Below are 23,903 nucleotides of genomic sequence, written 5' to 3' on the forward strand. Positions count from 1 at the left end.
ATAAAAGCAATATCCATGGACTCTTGCCTAAGCTACAGCTTAGCTCTGTGCTGTCCTGGCTGCATAGACAGATAGAAAATGCTCAGCAGCCTCTGCTTTAGCTCCCCATCCAATGGGCAAGATGTCTTCTGGCCCACAAGATTAACAACCACTGTTGGTTTTTTTTTTGTTTGTTTGTTTTCCCTCTGCTAGAGGCCAAGCAGTTCTGAGAGCAAAGACTGTCACCCAACTCAGCCTGAATCAGAAAAAAAACAGCTCTGGGAAATCAGTTTGGCATCATGCCCATAATGTGGGCCAAGGGCAAATCACTTCTTAATTACTGCTTTTGGTACAAGTTTCTGCTTTCACTCAGGCAGGTACCAATCTGAAAGACATAAGGAGACCTTATCAAGCTGCTGCTAATTAAGCCCAGCTATTGATCCTATTGAATCCACTGATTCTGCTCTAACTGCAAGGTTACAGATCCACTGAAATTCTCAAATGTTATTATGCCTATTTGGGGTTCTCAAGATGGAGAAACATCCAGCATTGAGCTGTAATGCATGCCTGGAGGCGGTGCAGACGGACATCCTGCGAGAGCAGATGAATGCACGGTCCCCACCTGGCAAGATGCACTCTGCTCCTTTTGGCAAGAAATTTCTGACTCTGCTGCTAAGCATCAAGGGGAAGGAAAAACCTTTTTCTGTACCTTTACTCTCAGCAGCCACCTGGTCTTTGAAGTCTGCAGTGTACCTGAATGTCATGGTCCCACCAAGATCCTCCTGCTCGGTCATGTCAGTTTAAGCAATTGAACAGAACTTAGAAACCATTTCTGTAAACCTTTTCTATTTTTATTTCTCAAATTATTTTCTTCTGAGTTTGTACCAGCAAGAAAAGCCTTCAGTCATCACTTTGTGGTGTATGCAATCCTGTCACCAGCTTTGCAGCGGTCCGACAGGTGTCAGGAGCTCTGCAGAGCTCACAGGGAGTTATTTTGATATTCAGAGCAATAAACAAAACAAGCTGTACACCTGTGATTTGATACAGAAATTCTCTAGAGTCTGATGAAAGGCTCAAATATCAACAGCAAGGCAGGAAGGTTTGCACCAAAAATTAAAATAATTCCAATCAATATTCATGCCACAGTCAGCTGCAACTTGTACAGCTTTTTCCTCTGAATAGTCACGAATTGCAGCTGGGCAAAAATAACAAAATGAGGATTGGCAAGAGACTTGGTGGCACTGCAAGTGCAGCACAGCCATTTACAGGAACATCTGTGGCAGTGACAATGCTGTGCTGCAGGTTACCATGAGTGGTGGTTACAGGATTAAGGCACAATCATAGAAAAATAGGTCATGGGAAACCTCCATTCTCTTCATACCTCTAATTGATTGAGGTTGTTAGACACTCTCCTCCTGGGAGGTGGACAAGCAATATTGACTGGGTTATGCCATTATCAACAAAATCCATGAAAGGCATTGCCAAGAATATTTGTGAAAACTATACAGTACTATCAAAATCTGTTTGTTGCTAATATTTAGTCCTGGGGATTGTTCAATGGAAAGCCACTGAGATTATGGTGAATATTCATACTTCAGCAGCTCACAGAGCAGGATTTGTCCCTGCTTTTCTGGTTCCCGTGCAGAAAGAAAAAAAAAAACACTAAGTCTTCTCCTTGGAGCTCAGAGCTTCAAGTACCATAAAAAGCAAACTCTGCACTCGCAAGATCACTCCTCTTTTTCTACAGATGCTGTCCAGAGGGACTGTGACAACATTAGCATGCTCATCCTGGCACAGAGCTGCCCTATATAGGTGGTCCCCACCAGCTTGCAATGCCTGCAGGGCCACTCCAGTGCAGAGGAGATCCCAGAACAAAACCTACTTGAGAAGTGGCTTCCTACTCCTTACCAGAGTCCCAGAAGTTAGAAACATGTGCCTTTGCTGATCACTTTGCTGAGCAAAAAAAAGAGGCCAAATGTTTCCTTGAATTCTTATCCACCCATGCCCACAAGATGCACAGTCATCAGAACAGGACTAGCTATTCCAGATACCACTGATTCATCTATTTCCTGAGCATCCTTGGCATGCCTGGACAACATGATATGAACATTACAGCAAGAACAATGGTTGACACCAGTGTGCCTGCTCACAGTACAACAGCCAGTTGTTCTCCAGTTACTGTAATGCTCTGAAGAACAGTTTGGCAGACCTGCAAAAAATCCACTTGAAGTCTTGAACCTCATAGGTTCCATTTAAGGATAATTAATGAGTGATTCAGAAGAGACGTGCACATCTCTGTTGTATGCCCACAGCCCTGTTCTCACTGATCAGCATTTAGGATGATTTCATCTCACAGTATCTTTTTCTACGGTCTAATTCAATTACATAAGATGCTTCTGGATGACAGAAGAAGAGTCCCAGAAATAGTCATTTGTACATGACTTTGGGAAGGGAGCAATTCTGTAGAATAAGAGTGAAGACAGAGCTCTACTGACCTAGCAGAGCTAACGAGAGTCTCGCCATTGTTCTAAACTTGAAGGAGATCAACTATTTTATTTCTCCCAGGAAGGAAAAAACTTTGACTTGTGAGTTTTGTCTTTCCTTTTGAATGCAAAGTGCTTTCGCACTCAAAGAGCATCATTAGGAAGACATAGACAAAATAGATAACATCACTTGGAGTACCCATGTAGGAACACAGTGCCCTCAGCCACATTAGGGAGTCTAGCCTAGCCTAGGAGAAACAGAGAATGCTGTGCCCCTGGAGGCAATGAAAACAGAACACATCTTTTGATGCACATGAGTTTGGAATTAATTCAGCTGATTGCAGAGAAACTTGCAATGATGCCATACCCACCACAAACCATGTGACAGCATTATCTCTACCACCTCATCTCCCAAAGGATGCAGCAGCACAAGAAGCAGAAATGGCAACTGAAATGACCTGCTTTCCTTCATCGCACCAACCAGCAAGCACTTCTGAGGCTATAACTCAGCTGACCTACTTGCTGTGCAGCGCAGCATCCTTCTCTCCCAGACCAGAGGAAGTGGGGGTGGGCAGTCCAGAGGCAGCAGTCTGCATCACAACACCCCAAAATGGGCAGACAGCCCCTTGCACTGCGCAGATCTATGAGGATGTCGGCTGTGGTCAGCAGTCCCCTCTGCCCCAGTGCACCCAACAGCACCATCCCACCCCATAAACATCCAAATCCTCTCAGCTGCTGCTGCCATGGAAACGCCAGAGAGAGGCTCCACCAGCCTTTGATGTGCTGATCTGTTTAACGCATGCAAAATGCAATTCAGAAGCTGGGGAGCTGTGTGGGGTGCACCTGGCTGCCCTACAGATGGAGGCTCTCTGAGGAGCAGGGATTGATGCACGATGGTGGGCACCGCAGCCATCCACTCCTAGAGCACTGTCACAGCGTGCTGCTCTCTGCCCCGGCTCACACACTTAGCAGAGTTTAATATTTAACATCAGACAAGCTGCTGTTTCACAGGGTAATTTGAGTTATTAATAAAAAATCTGCCCTAAATAATTCAAAAATAAGATGCTGTTACTCCAGGTTATCAGCATTGGCAGCAAGTGCTGGGAGTTGAGCACCAGCACAGCACTGGCCACTGAGCAGTTAATGGGGAGCCTGGAAAGGACTGCTGCAGCATCAGAACATCAGTAGAGCCAAGCAACATGCAGCTTAATACTGTCCCCATCTCCCATCACATCATAGGCAGAGAAGTAGGAAGCAATTCCCAATGACAAACAAGGGAAGCACAGGACAGGCTGCTTGATCCCCTCTCCAGGAGCTCACAGAGATCCCCAGCATTGAAAGGGCATCTCCAAGCTCAAAAAGCACTGCACAACTGCATACCTTCAAAGATGCATACTTTTGTAGCATTTAGCACTACGGTTCCCTGAGGCCTTGCTGTCAGTAACAGACAATGCAAGGTGAGACACCATCCCCTGCATCCCATCATGTACCCTTGGTGGGCTCCCAGATTGTGGTTGTCCACTGCAAGCCAAGGAGCCCTGAAACATGAGGGCACAGAGGAAGATTTCATTTATTTGAGGGGGTTTTATGCCAGACTTCTAACAGAATACTAACAGAATACGCTTTGCATCATGAAAAGCAGATACCCAAAGTGGTCTTCTACAGAAATAATGTTTATGTCCTGCACTCTGCCATTCCTAGCACACTCATTTTAACGACAGCCTACTCCACAACTGCAGCTGAAAGCCCCCAAGCTCTGTAGTCTCTTCTCTTACCTTATTGCAATCCAGAGTATCTCCTCAGAAGCGTTTTTCAAACAACATGTGTGTATGCATGTTTGCTCATGCTGATCTTCAGAACCATAGTCAAAATTAGGTCCTTATTTTCATAGTTCAGCACCCAAAAAGGTTCCTTAAATCTCTACTGTTTCCCAGCAGCTCACAGTCACATCATTGGCATGCTGTACATCTCTCTCAATATAACCATAAAGATGATTAATGCATATTTTTGAGGTACCTTTCACCTTACACCCTCATGTTCTCCCCGTAACCTGCTGGCAGAAATCAGCAGTTGGCAGTACAGAGCAGACAGCTGGAGGAGTGGGAACTAACTGTAGTGGTTGCAGCTCCAGAGAGAGTACAAAAAGCACATTACTTTCTTTGGGTTTTTTTCTTTCTTTCCTTTTCTTTCTACAACACCCAACATGCAATGCCCCTTTCTAATGCAGCCTTGATCTCCCAGCTCTATAAAGGAAGTTCTCCACTACCGCAGTTGTGGACTGGTTGCTGGCTAGTCTGAGATGCATTTCTCCCTGTTGACCCTATTGATGGGGATGAGTTCAACAAGTTATGTGAAAGAGTTGTGCTGATACAGTACTGATGGTTAGCAGACATTTTATACTTTTGTCCTGTAATACTGTAGCTCCTTTACTGCAACCTTAGCACTGCAGCAGACTTGACAGGAAGCATTTTTCCTGTTATGTGCAGATAGGGGTGATGGCCATCACGTTTTTTAATAGGAACACGTTATTGTGCATCAGTGTGTGGCCAACCTGTGTGTGAAAAAAGCTGCCATGCCATGCTTCACTGAGCAATTTTTGCTTGGACCAAATCTAGTGAGCTGAGCTAATGCTGCCAGGAAAAGAGCTGAAGAAGGGAAGAGATTAGAAAATCATAGCCTGCAGGACAAATACAGACCCCATGAAGGCATCTCTTGCCCAAGAGCTGAAATATTGTCATGCGAAAGACAGTGGCCCACAGATATATTTTCTATTTCAGCATTTAATATGAGAAGCAGAACCGTAACCATCCCCACTAAACAAGTACAGCACAGCAAGCCAGTTAGATAAGTTTTCCCTTACTGACAGCTCTCCAGCACATTTCCCATCCCCACACCACCACTCCTCAAGCTCATTACCAGCCGGAGTTCTTTCATCTGCCACAAGGCAAATTAGGAGTGGAGAGAAGCAGCTGAAAAAGAGATCCATGCAGAGACTTGCAGGGTCAGGGAATGGAGTTATTGAAGTTCAGTGCCTTATTTAAGAACACGCTATTTACTCCTATAATGAAAGCCATGGAAATAATTTACAGCAAAACATTATTGATTCAAATATTGGAGTAAGAACCTAGAAATGGAAGAGGCGTGCATATAATACATATATATGTATACACACACACACATATACATAACATACGTATAAACAGCACCCAGTAAAAGCTCACACCAGTCATCAACAAAGTAGAGCTGATTCCCAGGTAGACCAGAGGAGGACACCTTTCACGCTCTCCCCTCTCCATTCAGAAGACTGAAAGTTTAGTTGGCACATGGTCTCTACCCAAAGCTCTGACAGTGAGAAAAAGATACAGCCCCAAACAGCCCTGCTCTTCTTGCACAAGAGATTCTGAAGTTTCCAAGTACCATTCAGAGCAACTACACTTAACTGACAATGCAGACCTGGGCTGTGGAATAACATCTACTGCTCAGTAGAGCAGCTATCTCCAAGAAGAGCAATGTGAGCATGCTAAGGCACAGTGATTGGCATGAGAGGCAGTGCCTGCAGCTGGGGACAGAAGACATTGAATTTAGTCACAATGTGTTTGGAGATGGAAGGGTCAAATGCTTGGAAAAGCCAGTACAACACTCCCCACCACACTCACACAAGGTTCAGAGATGCTGTGTGGGGACCATCCTACAGATGGGGGCAGTTCCTGTCCAGTTTCTGTTCAGAGATGCTCAGTGCAAGTAGGAAGTGTGCTGTCAAAGCTGAAACTGTCCTCAGCTCACCCCACACCTGTCTGTCTCATCCACCAAGCAGCACTCCTCATAGCATTTATCTTCTTTGCTTTGTGCTGTAATCAGCAAGTCCTGAGAAAGAAACAGCACTCCCCTTCCAGGCATGGCATCAGGACAGAACTAAATGGACTCTGAACACACAAAGGTTTTCCAGTAGATTATTTAGAATCTTTTGTTTTCTGAACAAACATCACTGTAAAAAAAAGTAGAAATATGTTTATTATTCCTTTGCAATGACCACCAGATGAGCTGAAGATATACCATAGTTTAAAGTATGTTTAAGTAGTTTAAATATAAACATAGTTTATACTCTGCAAAGGTTTTAAGCACTCTGTTCTCTGCATCTCCCATAGCAGAAGTCCAACGCACACATATGAGCACACCCTGCAGGACCTGAAAAGTCCCGTTACCACACTACGGTGAAGGATTATAACACCACTTCTATTCAGTGTTTTGCTGCAGTACGTTTTTGCTTAGATAAGAGGTTTCTCAGTGACCTGAACAGACAGACATACAGACAGACAGACTCTTTCCTCATCACTGTATAAATATAGAAGCCTCGCCTGTTTTCTGGATGCTCTCCCGCATTCTCTCCCTCCGCCTTCCCAAGACACTTTGGTGAATACCTGCAACTTCATTTCTACTGTAGATTTCTCACTGCAACATTCTGAAGTCCCAGATTTAACACAGTCCCCTATATTTGCAGCCCTACACAGAACTGTATGGCTCTGGCTTGATGTTTCAGCCACTCAGCAAAAATTGGTTTGCAAATAGGAAGGGAGCTTAGATTTTGCTGCTGTTTGCAGCACTGTGGCTCAAAACATGACACAGTTCATCTGTGAAAGGAAGTGTGAATTTTCAGGTAGTTCTGCTGTGCGGCACTGTCCGTTTATAGAGAGATGTCAGAAATCTCCCTGTGACCAGGAGGATGCCCTCTGCACACCTCAGATTTGAACGAGACTGTCCAGTCTAGGGGTGGTGCTTTCAAAAACTGCCCTTATGGCATTCTGAGAGCTGGAGGTGATGGTTGCTACAGAGATAGAAGTAGGGCAGAGAGCCCGGAAATCTCTGCAATCCTTGACCCATCCTTTCATCACGCCTCCAGTGATGCTGCGTCTTCTCAGACCAGCAAAGAGACTGTACATTTCTGAAGAACATTGACATACTTAGGCAATTAAAATGAATTAGCATAATTCAGACCAAACTTCTAATTTTAGCTCTCTGTAAAGCTGCTTTCCTTTGAGCTCAAATCTAGCCTGCTGTACCTCAGCAGCAGCACAATAGAAGCAGCTTCTTATCATGAACAAAGCAAGCTGCACGTGCTGCCAAGCTCAGGTCTGTCACAGAAGGCACTACCCTTGGCCTCATCCCCTGCACATAGGAATTGCTCTGCTTGGGCAGACACTTGGAGTGCTCCACACTGCACAGGGGACCAGGTACAGAGGACAGGGCACAGTTAAAAGACCTTGCTCCAGAAATTGATTTTGAAATGCTGCAAGGTTTAAAATGTCGCTTGCCTTGTCCCAGCACCTTGATATCTGGCGAGTTCACCAAGCATACATGGATACTGTTATTACCTGAATAATTTAAGAACCTGCAAAGCAGCAGTGTGGAACAGCACCAGCTTTATCTGTGTGCCTCCTCCCCCCGCGGATGCGTGCCTGCAGCAGCAGTGGATGCTTCGACCTCCCATCCTTTCCTTCCAGATGCCTACATTCAGCTCATGTTTTACACGCCAGCCACTCCCCCTCCCATCACCGGTGCTGCAGTTCCTTGTCTGGAAATGTCAGAAAAGGACAGATGCATAGGCTCTGAAAGGCCTTGCTAGCTCAGCAGTGTACATGCTGTTCTTCAGTTACAACTGACTTGAGTTTCTGTGCACAATTGCTTACTGGGAAAGCAATCAAACACGATCCATTATATGTTAGCTCTCTTTACCTGAGAGACTAGGCTATCTGGGCACCACATCCACCAAAGGCCAAGGTGGACAGTGAGAGAAATAAAAGAAGCTGCTACTGAATACGTGTTCTGATTTCTCTAACTGGGCCATCTGAAAGATCTCTTGGGCTGTGCCCATTGCAACATCACATGCTCAGCCACAAGCTCCTGTAACCTCCCTGCTGTGAAAGAGCACAGAGGGAAGTCTAACTTCTGCACTGCCATTTTGCTTTCTACACATAAGCATGCCACGCCCTGTCCTCTGCCATCCCTCCCCCATACTTAATGTCATCACTGGAAAGAATATCCAAATGTTAGGAGGACATTTGCTCCCATTATAACCAGCGTACACTGCATTACAACCTAATGGAAGAAATGCTAGAGGGTGGTTGTGAGTGGCAGCAAGTGAAATTGGACAGAGTTTAGTAAAAACTAAACTTCCCCCCCCCCCCCCCCCCCCTCCAAAAAAAGTCTCCTCTTCCTGCTGACTCCATACCAGAAAGAAACAGAGATACCGACAGGGACACCAACAGAGATGGAGGGGAAGCCCCAGTGGGTGCTCTCGCAGAGCTGTTGGCAGAGAAGCCCAGCACAGCACTGATGCTTTCTCTAATCCTGACAGCTTTTCCATCCGCACAGCACTCCAGGGGCAGGTCAGATAAACAGCATCAGAGAGAGCTGTCATCACACACAGCCCACATACTTCCCAACCCAGCCTAAAACACAAACTAAATATTTATTACGCTTCTACAAAGCCTGAATCTCCTCATGGTGCAGCCAGCTGATGTAATCCTCCCCAGATCCTGACAGGACTTGCTCCCCCAACAACCTTGACAGTGCTCGGAGGGTCACAGTTACCTTCTTGTCACACAAATCAATTCCTTGCTGGCACACTGGGCAGACAGAGGCGGGGATGTAAATCCTCCACCACTGCAACATCGGTCAGTGCATTGGTCACCTTAAAGGAGCTCAGTTTTGCCCCAGTCTATCAGTAGCTGTGCATACAAAACAGTTTCCCAGCTTTACACCCTGGACATTTATAGCAGAAGAGATTCATCGTTGCACTGCTGTCTTGAGCCTAGCACACACACAGCACACAGAAAGATTTAAGATGGCGCTACAATTTGCAAAGTCCTTTTCTAAGCCTAGATAATAGCTAGATGGCTAATGACTGAGCCCACTCCTAGAAACACACCTTAGTTCTTTGCGTACATGCTACCCCAGTTACATTCAGAGTAGTACTACCTTGACTCTCAAAGGCTTTGGTTGCCCTGATGCTTCTTGCCCCTCCTCACTTCCACTGTGCAGTAGCATCAAGTTTCAGGCAGAAGATAACAGTGGAGTTTCTTCTGACTCCTTCTGTGATATATTTAAGTATAAAGTAATAAACACTGAAGTATTTCCTGATGCAGCACCTCGAAGAAACTCTGCACCAAGCACAGGTGCTGTCTGATAGGAGGGAGACATATGCCTTCAAACCAGTCTGTTTTGTTTCCTGGAAATGGGCAACTAGAAAAACAGCCAGAAGTTTTATGCAGAAAGTTTCTCACTAGAGAACATTTTCCTTTAGCATTCAAGACTGTGCTGTGTGAGATACTGTACAAATTCAGACTGAGAGACTGTCCTAGCCTTGGACAATTGCAAGCCAAAGGAAATAGCAGTTGTATGGTAAATAAGTATCCAGACGTTATACAGTATACAGAGAAGTTAGGCTGGTAAGATTACCATGTTGGAAAAGATAATCAGACATAAATGAAAGGTGCTCACCAGTGTTGTAGGCTCATCAAAAAGACTCCAAGAGGAGCAATCTCCAGAAAGAGATCCTTCCTCACTGGCAGTCAGTCCTTTAATGGGGTCTAGGAGAGGAGCAGCCTGGCCCCAGCCCTTCCGGTCACACAGATGAATTGCCTTCACCTGTGCTCCCATGGCTGACTCAGTGCTCGCCTCAGGTGGTCAATCAGAGGTTCAGGCCGTGATTCAACAGTTCCCATACAGCAGTGAAAAGATAAAATGAGTGGCTTGATTCTCCTTGTACAAAACAAGCAAAAAAGTGGCAAATAGAGGCAGCAGTACAGGTGCTGGCCTCTGTTCTCTAGAGCCCAAGAAAACTTACTCTGAACATATTAAGAGGATGTACCACAGAACACACAATATACACAGCAACACAAAAACATCTGGAAATGCTGCAGAATGCAAACCACTCATGCCCCAAGACGTAGATAGCACCAGCTTGCATGGTGCCACTTGCTCTGTGGCCATCACCTCCTTCCTCTGGCTACCTCCACTGCTTTGTTAGCACTTCTTAGGATGACTGGTTGCCCCTCTGCTATTGACACCAATAAAGTGAATTGCAGCAGTGCATGGTGGGCTCAGATATAGATCAAGACATAGGCATACATCACTGTGCAAACACAGGGCAAACAGTCTCTGTCCACAGGAGCCTCTGCATATAGAGCAAGAGACAACCAGCTGGCACATGTGGAGAAGTAGAAGGATCCAGTAACACAACAATGTTTTCAGTCCACACTGATGGACAGTGTGAGAGTATTTTGACAGAGAGGCCTTCTGTATGGACATATGGTAAGCTGTACGCAGACTTTCAAGGCACCAGCCAGGCACCAAAGCTAACATGGAGACCCCCTCAACTGCTGCTGCAAAACAGAATGAGAAACTCCAACACGTTCTGGTAGCCCTCACTGTGGTGCAAACACAGTACAATAAACTGCCACCACTGCAGACACTCAGGTGGTGGGAAGCAAGGGATAAGAAAGAGAGGACTTTTCCTATAGCAAAATCTCCTGGTTCACAATAGAACTCCTTAACTGCTTTTTGATAGCATAAGAGACAAGCTGCTCTGTAGAAGAGTAAAAGGCCCTGCAAGGAAAAGGTGTGAGCCTGCACGCAGTAAGCAGTTTTTACTGAAGAAAGCAATGTTTGACTTGCCAGTGTGGTAGTTGAAAGGCCCCATGCCCAGTGCCAAGCTGCTGTCTACAGACTTTATATCTGTGCTGAATGTGTCTCCTGCTCTCACCAAATTCACTGTTCTCTGCAAACACAGAGCCCTCTTGGGCTGCTCTGGTCAGACATCCCAGTGCTCAGCCCCATGCGGAAGCATCCCTCACCCCAGCTTTGGTCCCAGAAGAAATGGAGGGCAAGCAGGGGCTCTGTCTGCCCTGGCTATAGGCTGAGCTGTGAGGCAGCCCAGCCTCCCTTCCCAAAGCATGTTCCCTGAGCATAATGCTTGGGAAGGGAAAGCTGAAGCTCAGGTGCTCTGCAGTGTGCCAGAATCCTGCTGAATTCTCCAAGAAGACCTTGCACCATGCCCCCCATGCTGTGGCAGTCCTGAATAGTGCACTGCAATGCTTGTGGCTGCAAGATCTGTTTCATCTCAGGGAATCAGAGCCCCTGGGCTTACTCAGGGGGGTTTTGTCATCTCCACTGCTTATGTCACTGTATTGGCAGCAAGCATAACTCAAGTCTCTCACAAGGAGCTGACAAGAAGGTCGTCCCCCCTGGTCCTTTCCACCTGAGGAAGCCCAGACACTTTACAGAGATCTTTGAGCCCAGTCCATCACTGAGACACACTGACACTGTGATTCACAGTGAGGGGCAGAAGGGAATAGGATGGTTTTCTCAAAGCCACAAGGGGTGAGCCTTCACTCCAAGCAGGCATGAATAAAATTGGGATTCCAGCACCCAGGACTACCCCAGACTGCCTAAATGGGCAGTTGTCTGGCAGTGGGGTGGGAAGAATGAAACTCTGAGGGCTGCTCAGCAGTGCCTGCTCCGCTCTCTCAGCAGGACATCTCTCATGGCTGCGCAGAAGCAGCCACTGACACATTCTAAGCAACAGAAGTCTGCTGTAAATCTCTTGCTCACAGGAGACACACAGAAGTCTCAAACTCTTTTGCTAAATACAGAAAAGAAGCCCCCTAAGACATCTCTGTATTGCAACCTCCTCTCACACATACCCTGGATTACCCTTGGTGTCACATCATTCCTCATAGCCTCTCTGCATTGGTGTATAGTACAGACATCAGGCCCTGTTGTGAGAAGAACAAGAGATCTTCAAGGGGCAGTAAAGCAATCTTAGCCACATGTCTGCTCCTGCGGAAAGCTGGCAGCAAGAAAAAAACTGACAGTGGCTTTCCAGAAAGGAGCTACAACAGCTGGCAGAGACTAGGCTCCAGCATGTTGATGTCAGCAGAGAGGAAAGGCACCTCTTCTTGCTCCTGGTCCCCTAAATGCCTGTGGCCAGTGAACATGATGCCTTTGCTGACAGGGATGATCCATATCCCCCTTGCCAATGCCGCCTGTGCTACGCAGCAGCAGCAGAGCACTCGGCCTCTACACAAAACTGCTCCTTCTCCCCAGGTGGCCTGCTGTCACTGTACCCTGGGTGCAGCGTCCTGCCAGAAGCAGGGCACAGAGAGAATATTAGAAATGCTCTTCACTGGGAAAAGGCGTACGTGTCGCCTGCTCCTGTGCAACTCTGGGAGGCTGCATGAAGCCAAAAGACAGAAAATTTATCCCGGAGATCAAATCTATTACTGGCATATGATGAAAGGACTTGGAAATGGGCTGAGTGAGACTTTGATGCTTAGACAAACCTTTTGCTTCCTCTCCCCCTTCACCCTCCTTTTTTCTACCCCCATCCCTACACTGTCAGGATAAACAGCAGACTCCTGGCCCCAGAAGTTGTCTTCTGTTTGTTAGGAACTGTTCCTTGTGCACAGAGCACATGGATTTGTACTGGGAACAGAGTGCCCCTCGTCATCTCCCCCCTCCAAAAGCAAACAGCACCCACTGCCACAAGCACAGGCATCTGAATATAGGGCTGCTTACCCCAGCATCACTGACCTTTTTCTTCCGGTCCCGAGAGCGGTTCCTGCGCTTGCGATTGGATTCTTCCTTCTCCTTCTGCTCCTGTAGAGCCTGAGCCTCAATGTCTTTGATTTTCTTCAGCTGCTTTGCTGCTTGAGCCATGGCTGGTCAGACTGCAGCTGCTCCAGATCTCACAGCGGCACTTTCCGCACAGCACACTCCTGTTCCTGGCCACGAAGGTTTCCAGCTCAAATGCTATCAACCCAGATGGATGTGAAACCAGTAACGAGAGGAAGATAGAAAGCAGACAACAAGCCCCAAAGGACAGACAGTATCTCCAGCTAATTGCTAGATGGAGTCCAGAACACCTTTATAAAGCATTAATAATCCCAAATCCAGCTGTTCCAGAGGTTGTGTGCACCACTGCAGCAGCCCCTGACTGCACTGGCACATTATGCAGAACCCTCCTGGTGGGACAGGGCACCAGGCTGTTCTGTGCTCGCTCCCTCACTGCCTCTCCTGCAGTATGAAAAGAGATGCAGGCAGCTAGCCATAGGAAGGAAAATAACTCTCAGCAATTAATGCATGATGACAGCAGAGAAGCAGAGGAAAAGGAGGCCGGTGCATTTCATCTCGACTTCTGTTCTCTCCGTAGCAATACATTGAAAGTGGTAACCTGCATGTAGTCAGTCGGTGGCTCTACCACTGCAGTGCTGCTGAGGCAGGCACATATTCCAGCCTCTCCGATTCCCTCAGTCACTCTCTGTGCAGCGGGCAATGCGGCTGGTTGTGATTCCAGCTCCTTTCAGGGGGAGCAGCAGGCAATCGCTGCGTTGCTTAGAAGGCAGGCAGCATCCCTGCTCAGAAAACAGTCAATACTGCAAAGGCTGTGCCAAATGTTGGAGCAAAGTGCAGCTTAATAGCATCCTTTTCTGCTCACGTTTCTTCACTGAGTGAACACCGACTGGAGGGGAGGGATCTTGGCTGTGAATGGGAGACAAGCCAGGGGCTCAGTTTGCTCCTTGACTACACAGCTGTAGAAAAGAAAACCAGAGACGCCAGCTCCTGCCCCACTCAGGCATCACCAGAGGATCCCTGGTCACGGCAGTCACCCCTTCTCCATACACGTCTGCCCATTTCACCTGCAGCTGCTCTTCCAAAGCACAACAAACCACAGGCTGGAAATCAGAGGTGTAGCCCAGAGATGTAATTTTTGTTCCTGCAGATTGCATCAGAGCAGGAGGGGTCCGGGAACAAACTGCGGTCTGCACTTTTATCAGCTCAATTCTCTGCTCTCCCTCTGCCCCAAAATATCACCCATCTGCAAACTTACGGGCAGAGCACTGGGAGCATTATCTGCCCTACATATGCTGAAGGTTTCTGGCATAGCTCATCCTATTTTAGACAGAAAGGTCCCTTTTGTGTCAAAAGATGGGGAAGTAGGGTTTAATGTCAATTCCTTAGCAACTACTTGACAGTCACTTACAGGTTATTTAGAGTGATGGGAAGCTGAGAAATGCAAAATTAACTGTAGATAATGTAGGTCACTTTTCTGGCTAAGTTTTCCTGCATTTCTTTTCCCTTTGAAGTCCTTCCAATTCTGTTACTTTATTCACAGACCAAGAAGAGTCCAAACAACAGAAAACAGGTCTATGTATCTGAGTTTTTCTCAGAATGTGATGGGTGAGAATACAGAAAAGGTTTATGGGGTCCTAATAAAATGTGAGAACAGGAAATCATTAAGTTTTACAAGTCTTTTGCAAGAGCAGCTTTAGTTCTTTGACCTGTACCCATCTGGAGAAACAACTCTCAGGTTCAGATAGAGCTACACATCTTTATATATCTTGTGAATACACACATTAAAAAAAAAAAAAAAAGAAAAAAGAATTAAATAGAAAACACCCAGCACAATGCTCCATAGATAGGAGATGCCACGTGCACAGCTGGTCAGAGGCACCATATTTAAAATAACTAAAAATCTATACTCTTTCCATTCAGTGTCAGAGCTTCCAGACAGTGCTTTCTCAGAACATCATCTCTTCCTTTCTGCCTTGTTCCTGCACCATCATTTGCTGCTTGGACTCACCCAGCCCCGCACAGGATTTGTGACAAAGGTTCCTGAGGACAGTGGTCACATTTGCTAACACACTGAAGTGTCTGTCTTACAGCTGGATGTACAGAGAGGTCACCAAGGGCATCTGTGATGGCCTCTAAAGGGACTATTTCCAGTTTTTCTTTGTCCTCAGAGTTTCTACAATCACCCGCTGACCTCTTGCTGTCTGTGCCAGGGCAGGTCTGAGTGCTTGCTGAGGACCAAGCTCTGCAATTTGCTTTGATTTCAACAGCATGCTCTCTTAATATAAGCCAAGAGGGGACAAGGACAGTCCTAAAGTAACCGCAGCCTTGCCTACACCAGGATGCAAAAAATGACCATGGAAATTGATTTCGAAACATCTATTTTGAATGTTGACATTCAAGAGACCAACTTAACTGGAATTCATTCTCTCTGCTCTATATATGAGGTTGTCCTTCTCAGAGGCTTACAAACGTAATATTCCAAGCAGTGAAGCATTTGCCCTGGGTTGATGTTGAGCTTTGGTATGCTGGTGTGTGTTGTATGGTTGGCAAAAAGTGACCATGGAGGTCTGCTAGACATGAGGAAGAGCTCATCTTCTTCAGTGTTCTTGTTTCAGAACAGAGCCAGGACTCTGTTCAGGAGCAGCAAGAAATGGACTGACCCTTTATTTCCCTTAAGTCATCACTTCATGATTTTCTCTTCTTTGAATGACTTGTTGAGGAAATACAGAGAAAAGAAGAAAACACTTCATGGATCATATTCTTGTTGCTGCTTGTTCCTAGTGGAGAAATACAGCAGCACTTCAAAATAATGGAGGATGACAGTAAACAGACCTCCTCCTTCAGCTGAAAGATACCACCTGCATACATAGCCAGCACAATACTATAAAAGAAGATTTTAATGAGCCTCATATAATTATTTGACACAGAGCACTGTATTAACACTTTTGCCTTGAAAACAGAGTATCTCTACTATATCTCTGGTACCTTGGTAACAGATTGGGATTCTACCATGTCAGACAAATGGCAATCATCAACAACAGTCCCTGTTGCAAAGAGCTCACAGGATAAAGGGTTTGGCAAGGGAAAGCAAGGAGAACCCTTAAAAAAGTGGTTGCACAAATGAACAAAGCTACCACGTGCCAATTCAACACACAGAGCTGTCCTGCAGAACAGAACCTCACGTGAGCAAAGCACAGAAACAAAGTCCTGTTTGCCTACAAGGTGTTTCCAGGAATGAAGCATAGCTGGAGTCCTGCTCTGCTCTGAGCAAAGAACTGCTTGTGGAAATTGTTGTTCTTTGTATTAGGGGCATTAGGATTTTACATTCAAACTCCAATTTCAGGTAGCTGTTTTTAGCCAAACTCTTCTGGTTGACAAGCTGCGAAGATGAAGGATGCTGCAGGCCACACCTCAGCCGCTGTAAACCGAGCCTTGCTCAGTCCTTCTGCATTCCCCATTGCCGTAGAGAGGTTCTCAGCACAGATCTCTCTCACCAAGTCAGGAACTTAAATTGTTCTGTTCTTTTGATCTTTTCTTAGCTATCTCACTGATAAGCTCTCAAAGCCTTTCAATTCACCTCTTTGAAATCCTTGAAATCTTCAAGGCCAAAGCTTGTGTGTTACTGTGTGTTGCTTTCAACATATGCAGCCCTACAAGTTGTGTTGGTAACAGACATTTTGGTCCACATAACAGCTAATTTGGAGCAAATCTGTCACTGCTGAATGGAACTGTTCTGTGTTCACAGCATGATACCTGGCAGTGGCAGTGCAGAGCAGGCAGTAGCAGCTGCTCACGCCATGCTGTAGGATGCTGATGGTTCTTGTACTGCCTGATTTAAACCCTATTTTAGCATGGCAACTCTCCAAAACCAAATCAAAACCAAAACAGAACACTCACTCACTTCTGTAGGCCTTCACTGACAGTAGGATTTTGATGAGATATTGAAAAAGAGATCTCCTTGTTTATGACTCTCAAATGTGGCTATCATCAAATCAACCAACACAAACAGTGTTTCATTTATTCTCTTTTCTTAAAAAAACAAAACAAAAAAAACAAAAAACAAACAAACAAAAAATCCAACACCAACAAACAGGGTTGTTTACAATGAGGCCTACTTGAGCAAATAATGTTTTTTATAAATCATTCTCCAGCAGCAATTATTTATTATCTCATTAACGTTGGGAAATCACATTTCTGTGACCTGGTTTATGGATTTCCAGGAGCACTTGTTTTTGTTACCAGCCTAAAAGCTATAGAAAAAGTTATGAACACCACTTTCCTGTTAAGATTTCTTGAAAGTTTCAGCTCCCTTAAGAACTGAGAAGTGCCCATTGTAATTATCATTAGTGCTGACCCTACCCACACCAAACTTGGCAACTTAAGCATTGTCAAAGCATTGCAAAGATCTCCAACAAAGAACTGAAGGGCATTCCAAAACAGCATATGTAACCATCATTTGGCACCAGGGCATTAGATGAAGGCTCAGATTCGCCCTCCTCATCAGTTTATGACAGAAGGATCTCACTGAAGGAGAAATGCATAGCCTCATTTCATGGCAGTGATTTGCCATGATCATTCTGAATTCTGGAACTACCTAAATCGACAGAATGATGTTTTGGTCCAATCACTCAGCACATAAACTGCAGAAGTCAAAGCTGTCCTGAAGCAGTGGAGAACATACAGCTGTTCTCCACTAGTATTTTACTTTCAAAATGTGCATTGCATATGAAAAATGAGAGGCGTTTCTGAAAATTGGAGATAAATAAGAGCAGACATTGTGTGCATAGAACTGAGAGAGCGGACTGCTCCAAGCATCACGAACAGCAACTTGTCTGTCCGCACACAGCCAGACCTGCAAACGTGGGGACAACGCGTCCGAGAAGTCAGCCTAAACGTAGCATTGCCAGCAAAAAGATACGTTTCATCTCCGTGAGTACTGGAGACAGCGAAGCGTGCGCCCGAATTTCCGTTCGAAAGGAAGGTCGTGGCTCTCACAGCACTTCTCCCTTTTCACCAGGACGCAGCCGACCCCTTTGCAGGCAGACCTGTGACACCGCGGCTGCGCGAAGGCCGCGGGCTGCGACCGTGCGGCCGCCGGAGCTCTGGAGCTCTGCTGCCGCCTGGCGGCGGCGCGGGGAGCCCAGCGGTGCCGGGGCCGCAGGCGCGCAGCGCAGCTCTCGGCAGGCGCGAGGCAAAGCTGCACGGCCGCGGTACGAACGCAGAGACAAAACACAACTGCTGCGCTTCGCTTAAGCTTCGGACGGCCCTTGCGGAGAGGAACAAAGGACGAACAGGGAACCACGTTCCCAGGACACAAATCAGTAAGGGAGCTCAGTGCTCAAATGGAAGAAAAAAGAATCCACGTGCACAACAGACATCCAAAATGGCTCAACATAATTTATTTTTTATGTTAAAATGTACAGAGTTCTTTTGAAAGTACTTGCTAGAAAGGGGAAAAAAAAGTGATATTACATACAAGTAGAGGAAGGGAGACCATCCAGCCAGGAGCATGACATAGAGAGTTACAAAGGCATCCAGGCACCCCTTCCCCTTAGCTTACAAGTCACCATGAACGAAGTACAAAGAGATTACAAAACAGGAAAAGCAAATATAAACAGACAGGAATAAACTCAGCTTCATTTGTACATGCGGCTTTTAGAGGCATCTGGAGCTCCTATTCACACACTCTAGAGATCTCTTTAAAGAGAATTTTTTTTCTTTCTTAAAATAGTTTTTAATATTCTACAACAAAGATAAAAAATTTTGAAGATGGAATGAAATGAAAAAGCTCTTATTTTAAAAGGCATCAAAGTCACTAACAGTGAGATTTTTTTCATTTCTTTTAGAAGATTACCCAAGTTATCTTGCTAAAAATACATTTATTTCTTTTCTTTTTAAACAGAAGTGAAAAAATGGTAGGTACCAATATTACTGTGTTGGATAATTTCTTTTTATATATAGAAAAGAACTTCTTTTTCTACAATAGTTCTACAGTCACAAAGGCTTGTGGAAAAGGGAGCTGCCCAATTGATTAAAAAAAATACCAAACCAAACATAACAGCAAACCAACGGAATTCATGGCCCTCATCTCAACAGTTTCTCCTCCTGTCTCAGACCCATTCCGCCCCACCACCCACCCCAGCAATCAGGAAGCAGTGACACAGCTGAAGATGCAGGAAGGAGGGGGCAGCACAGCGTGCTTCCTACATAGGTTGTTTGGAACTGGAATTGTATATACAGAGAAATGAGTCCTACGCAGCCTTGTACGTGCTCAAAACTAAACAGGAAAAAAAAAAAGAAAAAAAAGGAAGTCCTTTGAATTCTGCCTTTTATGGTTAGCAGTTATTGGAAGAAAGTCCATTTTAGTGCATACGAAGAAACCCAACCTGTAGATTCTTTTGGTTTTTTTTTTTTTTTTTTTTAAGAAATAAGAAATTAGTCTTATTAATGTGTATTTCTGCTTCACATACAATAATAAAAAAGAATCTCTACATAAAGGGGTGTCCCTTTTTGAACTGGGTGAAATGCCAGCAGGTGCTGTCTCTATCACAGAGCAGTATAGCCAAAAAAGAACACAGACTGGATTATGCAGTAATAAGCAGCAAAATCCTGCCACCTGCATCCTGCTGCTGTGTCTGGACTGTTTCACTCCTGTAAAAACAGGCTGACTCCCTTCATTTCCCACACGAGATCAAAAGCGTGGCTACTCTGACAAAATGGTCTCAAACAGTGGAAGAATCAGGGAAATGTCCAACATAAGTGATTCCCCCCCTAACAGTGGCGCATTCAGCAACTGCCTATGCCATACCAGGAATGGAAGAGCGACAAGGACACCACAAGGCTCTCACCAAGTCACTTAACATACATTTTATCTTGCAAGATAATGGAAGTATAGAGACTAAGAGGCAGATCACTGGAAACAGATGCTTTTGAGCACAGACTGCTCAAAAGTTCAGAACAAGACCCTCAGCATTTCCAAGTACACACTAAAGCAGAGTTTGGGATCTCAGAGTTGTGGTTGACTTGCAGTTCACCAGAAGAGCCTGCAACCCTTTTTTTTTTTTTTTTTTTTTTTTTGTCCAGTAATCACCCTACCCTCCTCATGACTGCATGATGGTTACAAACAGCTCATAGATGCTTCCAGTAGTTCAGAGTGACAACGAGTGCACGTGCAGACGTGCATGCCTGGGTTGTAAATGGGATCATTTTAAAAGTACATTATACTTTCAGAATGAAACATACAATTTCAATTAACTCATCTACAAAAACACCAATGTGAATAGTTTGTTTACACGTGTCTCCAAATTTTACTGAAGGCGAGAGTCAGGAAAAGTTCACAGATAAATTGTTTTTCCTGACTTGCAGAAATGAACAGCTTCATTTATCCTCTGTGTTCCCTTCCACTTCTCCCAATAAGTGCCTCCTGCTAGAAATAGAACATTCTAAGTGGGGTTTGGAGGGACGGGTTGTTACTCTTTGAGATGTCAGACATTTTACATTACTGCAGCGCTAAAAAAATGCATACGGAGGGACACGGGGGAGGGAAGAGGACATACATCTGAAAAAAAAACATTAGAAAGATGATTTCACCATTACACATATCCTGTCCACATGGTCAGCAAAGTAAGGCTCTTTTTAAATTATGAAAACATTTTGTGCATGTTTTCCCTCTAAAAAACATCTGTAAATGATTTCAGCTGTAAAATGTTTCAGGATTGTGAAGAAAACAACCCCTTTTTCCCTCCCCCGCCCGCTCCCCAGAAAAAAAAACACAAACAAAAACAAACAAACAAAAAAAAAACCCAGAAAACCAACAACAACAACAAAAAACCACCAAGCTTTCTAAAAAATAAAATAAACCAAAGAAAATCCCTCTAAATCTACAGCAATATTTTAACTGGAAAAAGGTCCGTTTTCTCTGGTTCGTCAGTATAAAAGGTTCCTTTATTTATATATTTAAGTTTTTTGGATGCAAGCTCATCTTGCTCATCTTCTCATGTACGGTCCATTGAGAGACTGCTTGGGCACCCCAGCAGCATTCATGTAGCTGTGATGGGAGGGGCCAGTGTACATCATATTTCCGTGAGGATTTGGCTGCATAGGCTGCTGGGTATAGGCCTGGCTCCCCATCATTCCCATCTGCATCTGCATAGGATACTGTGCTGTCTGGTTCATGTAGGCAGGGTTACTATGGTAACTGCTGTTCATCATGGGTTGTGTCATTCTGTAGCTGTTCATGGCATTAAGGGTGTTCATATTCATGGAATTAACATTGTATGGGGTGGTTGGCATTAGGTTGACCCCCATGTTCATACCTCGCTGAACAGCCAACGTACGAGGGCCAGCCTGCATGGCAACAGCAGGTGGGCTGCGGCCATAGAGTTGCTGCTGGTGTGCAGTTGCAGAGGGCAGGGGTGCTGATTTAGAGCGAATGGAAATGTGCCCCTTCACCGGCATTTGCCCCTGCAACCTCTGTGTATGTGGAATGCCAATATTGGTAGCAGACATATTACACTGAAGCAGAGGTGACGTGAGGTTCATAGTGGTGGATGCCAAGTTTGGTGGGGGTGTCATGGTGGCTTGTGCTTGTGGTGTGCCTGCTAACGGATGAGAGGGAGCTAGCTGAGCCAGTCCTGTGTTGGACAGAGAAACACTGGTTGCATAGGAAGTCACAGCAGGAGAATGGCTATAAGGCATGGCATGAGGGTCCATAATGGTGTTTGTCAGCTGCTGCAACTTGGCTAAACTGAATGTAGCTGATGGTTGTGAATAACTCCCAGCCCCAAAATCCCCTGGAATCCTCTCATAGATACTTATGTTACCAGTGGTTCCCGACTCAGGTATTTCCATGATCATAGGTGCTGGGGTGAAGCTGTTGTTCATACTACACTGGGACAGTGGAGGTTGCTGCTGGGGTGGAGGTGGAGGCTGTGGCTGCTGTGACTGAGGCTGCTGCTGTTGTGGCTGCGCTGCTGGTTGCTGGTTACTTGGAGGTCTTTCTATGACACAGCTCTGAGGTGACTTGATATTACAGTTTGCTGCAGGCTGGACAGTGCTTTGCTGCATCATGCTGCAACTGCTGCCAATGTTTGCCATTTGCTGAGTGACAACACAACTGTTCTGTGTGAGGCTGCTGGAAGAAGACAGTCCCCCATAGGAACAGCTGCTCTGAGAAGAGTTATTTCCACAAATGCTGCCTCCCATAGTGGAGTCATAGCTGCTTGGGTTTTCATAATTCTCTGTAGTGCTCTCAATGCTGCCAAGGTCACTGAAGCCACTATCCACCACCTGCTGAGAGTGGTCTGATACTGAAGGCACATCCATCATGGGGCTGGTCTCCATGTTCTGCATAGAGGGTGCGGACAGGGATCCTTGTTCAGGGCTTATCTGGGTGTAACTGCTCTCCAGAGCAGGCACATTTGGGCTGCTGACAGAACGAACAGACTGGCTGGGGTGGGACTGAACAGAGGATATTGGACTGTTGTGTTCTGAGGCCTGGCAATCTTCAACCATTGATATCTGAGGATCCTCCTCAGTCTGGGTGTAACTCTGCAGAGTTTGACAAGCTGCAAGAGTCTCTTCACAGTCCTGGTAAGCTACATCATGTTCATTGCCTTCCTCCTGTGTCAAGGACTGGACTGCTTGAACAGTTTCGAGATCTAGTTCACTATGAGGAATCTCCTCCTCTTCTTTTAATTCAATTAAACCTTCTTTATTACTTGGATCTTCTTCACGATCATCTTCAGACCCAGGGACATGCTCTGAGCCCACTGATGTTTCATTGGTAGCCTGCTCTTCCTCAGAATCTGCCTCTGCTTCATCTTTTCCTTTTGCATCTTCTCTACTGCTTGGTATATTTGTTTCTAAAAAACATTCCTGAACATCAGGTTCCTCCTTCACCCCTTCTCTTACAGGCTGTTCCTCCAATTCTTTTTTCTTCACAGACTCCAGATGACCATCATCTTCATCATCAGCATCATGGTCTTCATTTTGATTTGCCACTACTGCAGTTTCATCATCTTCCTCATGGTCCTGCTCAGGTTCATCTAGCTCTTGCTGCTCTTCTTCTGATTGCCTTTGCTCTTCTAATACTTGTGGTTTCTCCTCTAACTCCTCTTCTATTTCAGGCTCTTTAACTTCTGGCACTGGACTACTGCTGCTGTCCACTGGAGAAACTGCTCTCACTTCACTGCTGGCTGCATCTTCCTCTTCTCCCTCTTCAACCTCTTCTGCTTCCATATTCACATCTTCCTCTTTCCTTTCCTCATTAAGAGGCAGCTCTTCTTTTTGTTCAACATTTTCCTCTTTATCTGAAATTTTGGACCTACGCCCTGTTTTTGAATTAGCTATCACTGCATCAATTCCCTCTCCCTGAACTGACGGTGGCACTTTATCCCGGTTCAGTTTAAAACCTGGTTTTCGACCAGGTCTTTTCTTCCAATGAACTGGTTTTCGGCTTTTGCCTTTTGGCCATCCCTTCTTCTTTTTCATGGGCGTAGAAGTATCTGGATCAAGCGAAGAATCATTTGCTTCACACTTTCTCAGCATAGACAATGGTTTCAAAGTTGGAGTATCTAAAAACACAAAGAGAAAAATGCTATTCACGCTGAGCATTCATGGAAACTTCCCCAAGCATTCTATCAAGTTTAGCAACTTGGATATCTAGCTTAGCAATTTATTGTGAAGGGTAGTAAGAAAGACCAAGGTCTGCTCATCAGCAGTTGCAAAGCATACTGCATTTTCAAAGAGCAATGCTTTCAAGATTTTGCACGGTCAAAAGATCTGAGCCTTTAATAAACAAGTCAAATT

The 23,903-nt window shown here is 45.4% G+C and overlaps 2 protein-coding genes across 13 annotated transcripts in view; both read right to left on the bottom strand.

Moving 5' to 3' along the window:
• The window catches only part of ANK1 (ankyrin 1), a 49,826-nt gene extending 35,859 nt beyond the window's left edge, over positions 1 to 13,967 (bottom strand). For 9 of the 11 annotated variants that reach the window (XR_005841551.2, XM_015297390.4, XM_015297393.4 and 6 more), the window contains exon 1: positions 13,053 to 13,967. Coding sequence is in view for 9 of the 11 variants with exons in the window: in XM_015297390.4 (XP_015152876.2) it covers positions 13,053 to 13,178 (126 nt within the window). In the remaining 2 variants the exon portion in view is untranslated. Of the gene's footprint in view, positions 1 to 13,037 lie in introns of all 11 variants that reach the window. The other 2 variants (XM_015297391.4, XM_040651543.2) reach the window with 2 other exon arrangements.
• Positions 13,968 to 18,471: 4,504 nt separating this feature from the next.
• The window catches only part of KAT6A (lysine acetyltransferase 6A), a 29,548-nt gene continuing 24,116 nt past the window's right edge, over positions 18,472 to 23,903 (bottom strand). For both annotated transcript variants that reach the window (XM_424402.8, XM_040651548.2), the window contains one exon: positions 18,472 to 23,668. In XM_424402.8, the coding sequence (XP_424402.5) occupies positions 21,081 to 23,668 (2,588 nt within the window). In that variant the 3' untranslated portion in view covers positions 18,472 to 21,080. The remainder of the gene's footprint in view (positions 23,669 to 23,903) is intronic.

The sequence above is a fragment of the Gallus gallus genome, chromosome 22, assembly GCF_016699485.2.
Source record: "Gallus gallus isolate bGalGal1 chromosome 22, bGalGal1.mat.broiler.GRCg7b, whole genome shotgun sequence".
In the NCBI taxonomy this organism is placed as follows: domain Eukaryota; kingdom Metazoa; phylum Chordata; class Aves; order Galliformes; family Phasianidae; genus Gallus; species Gallus gallus.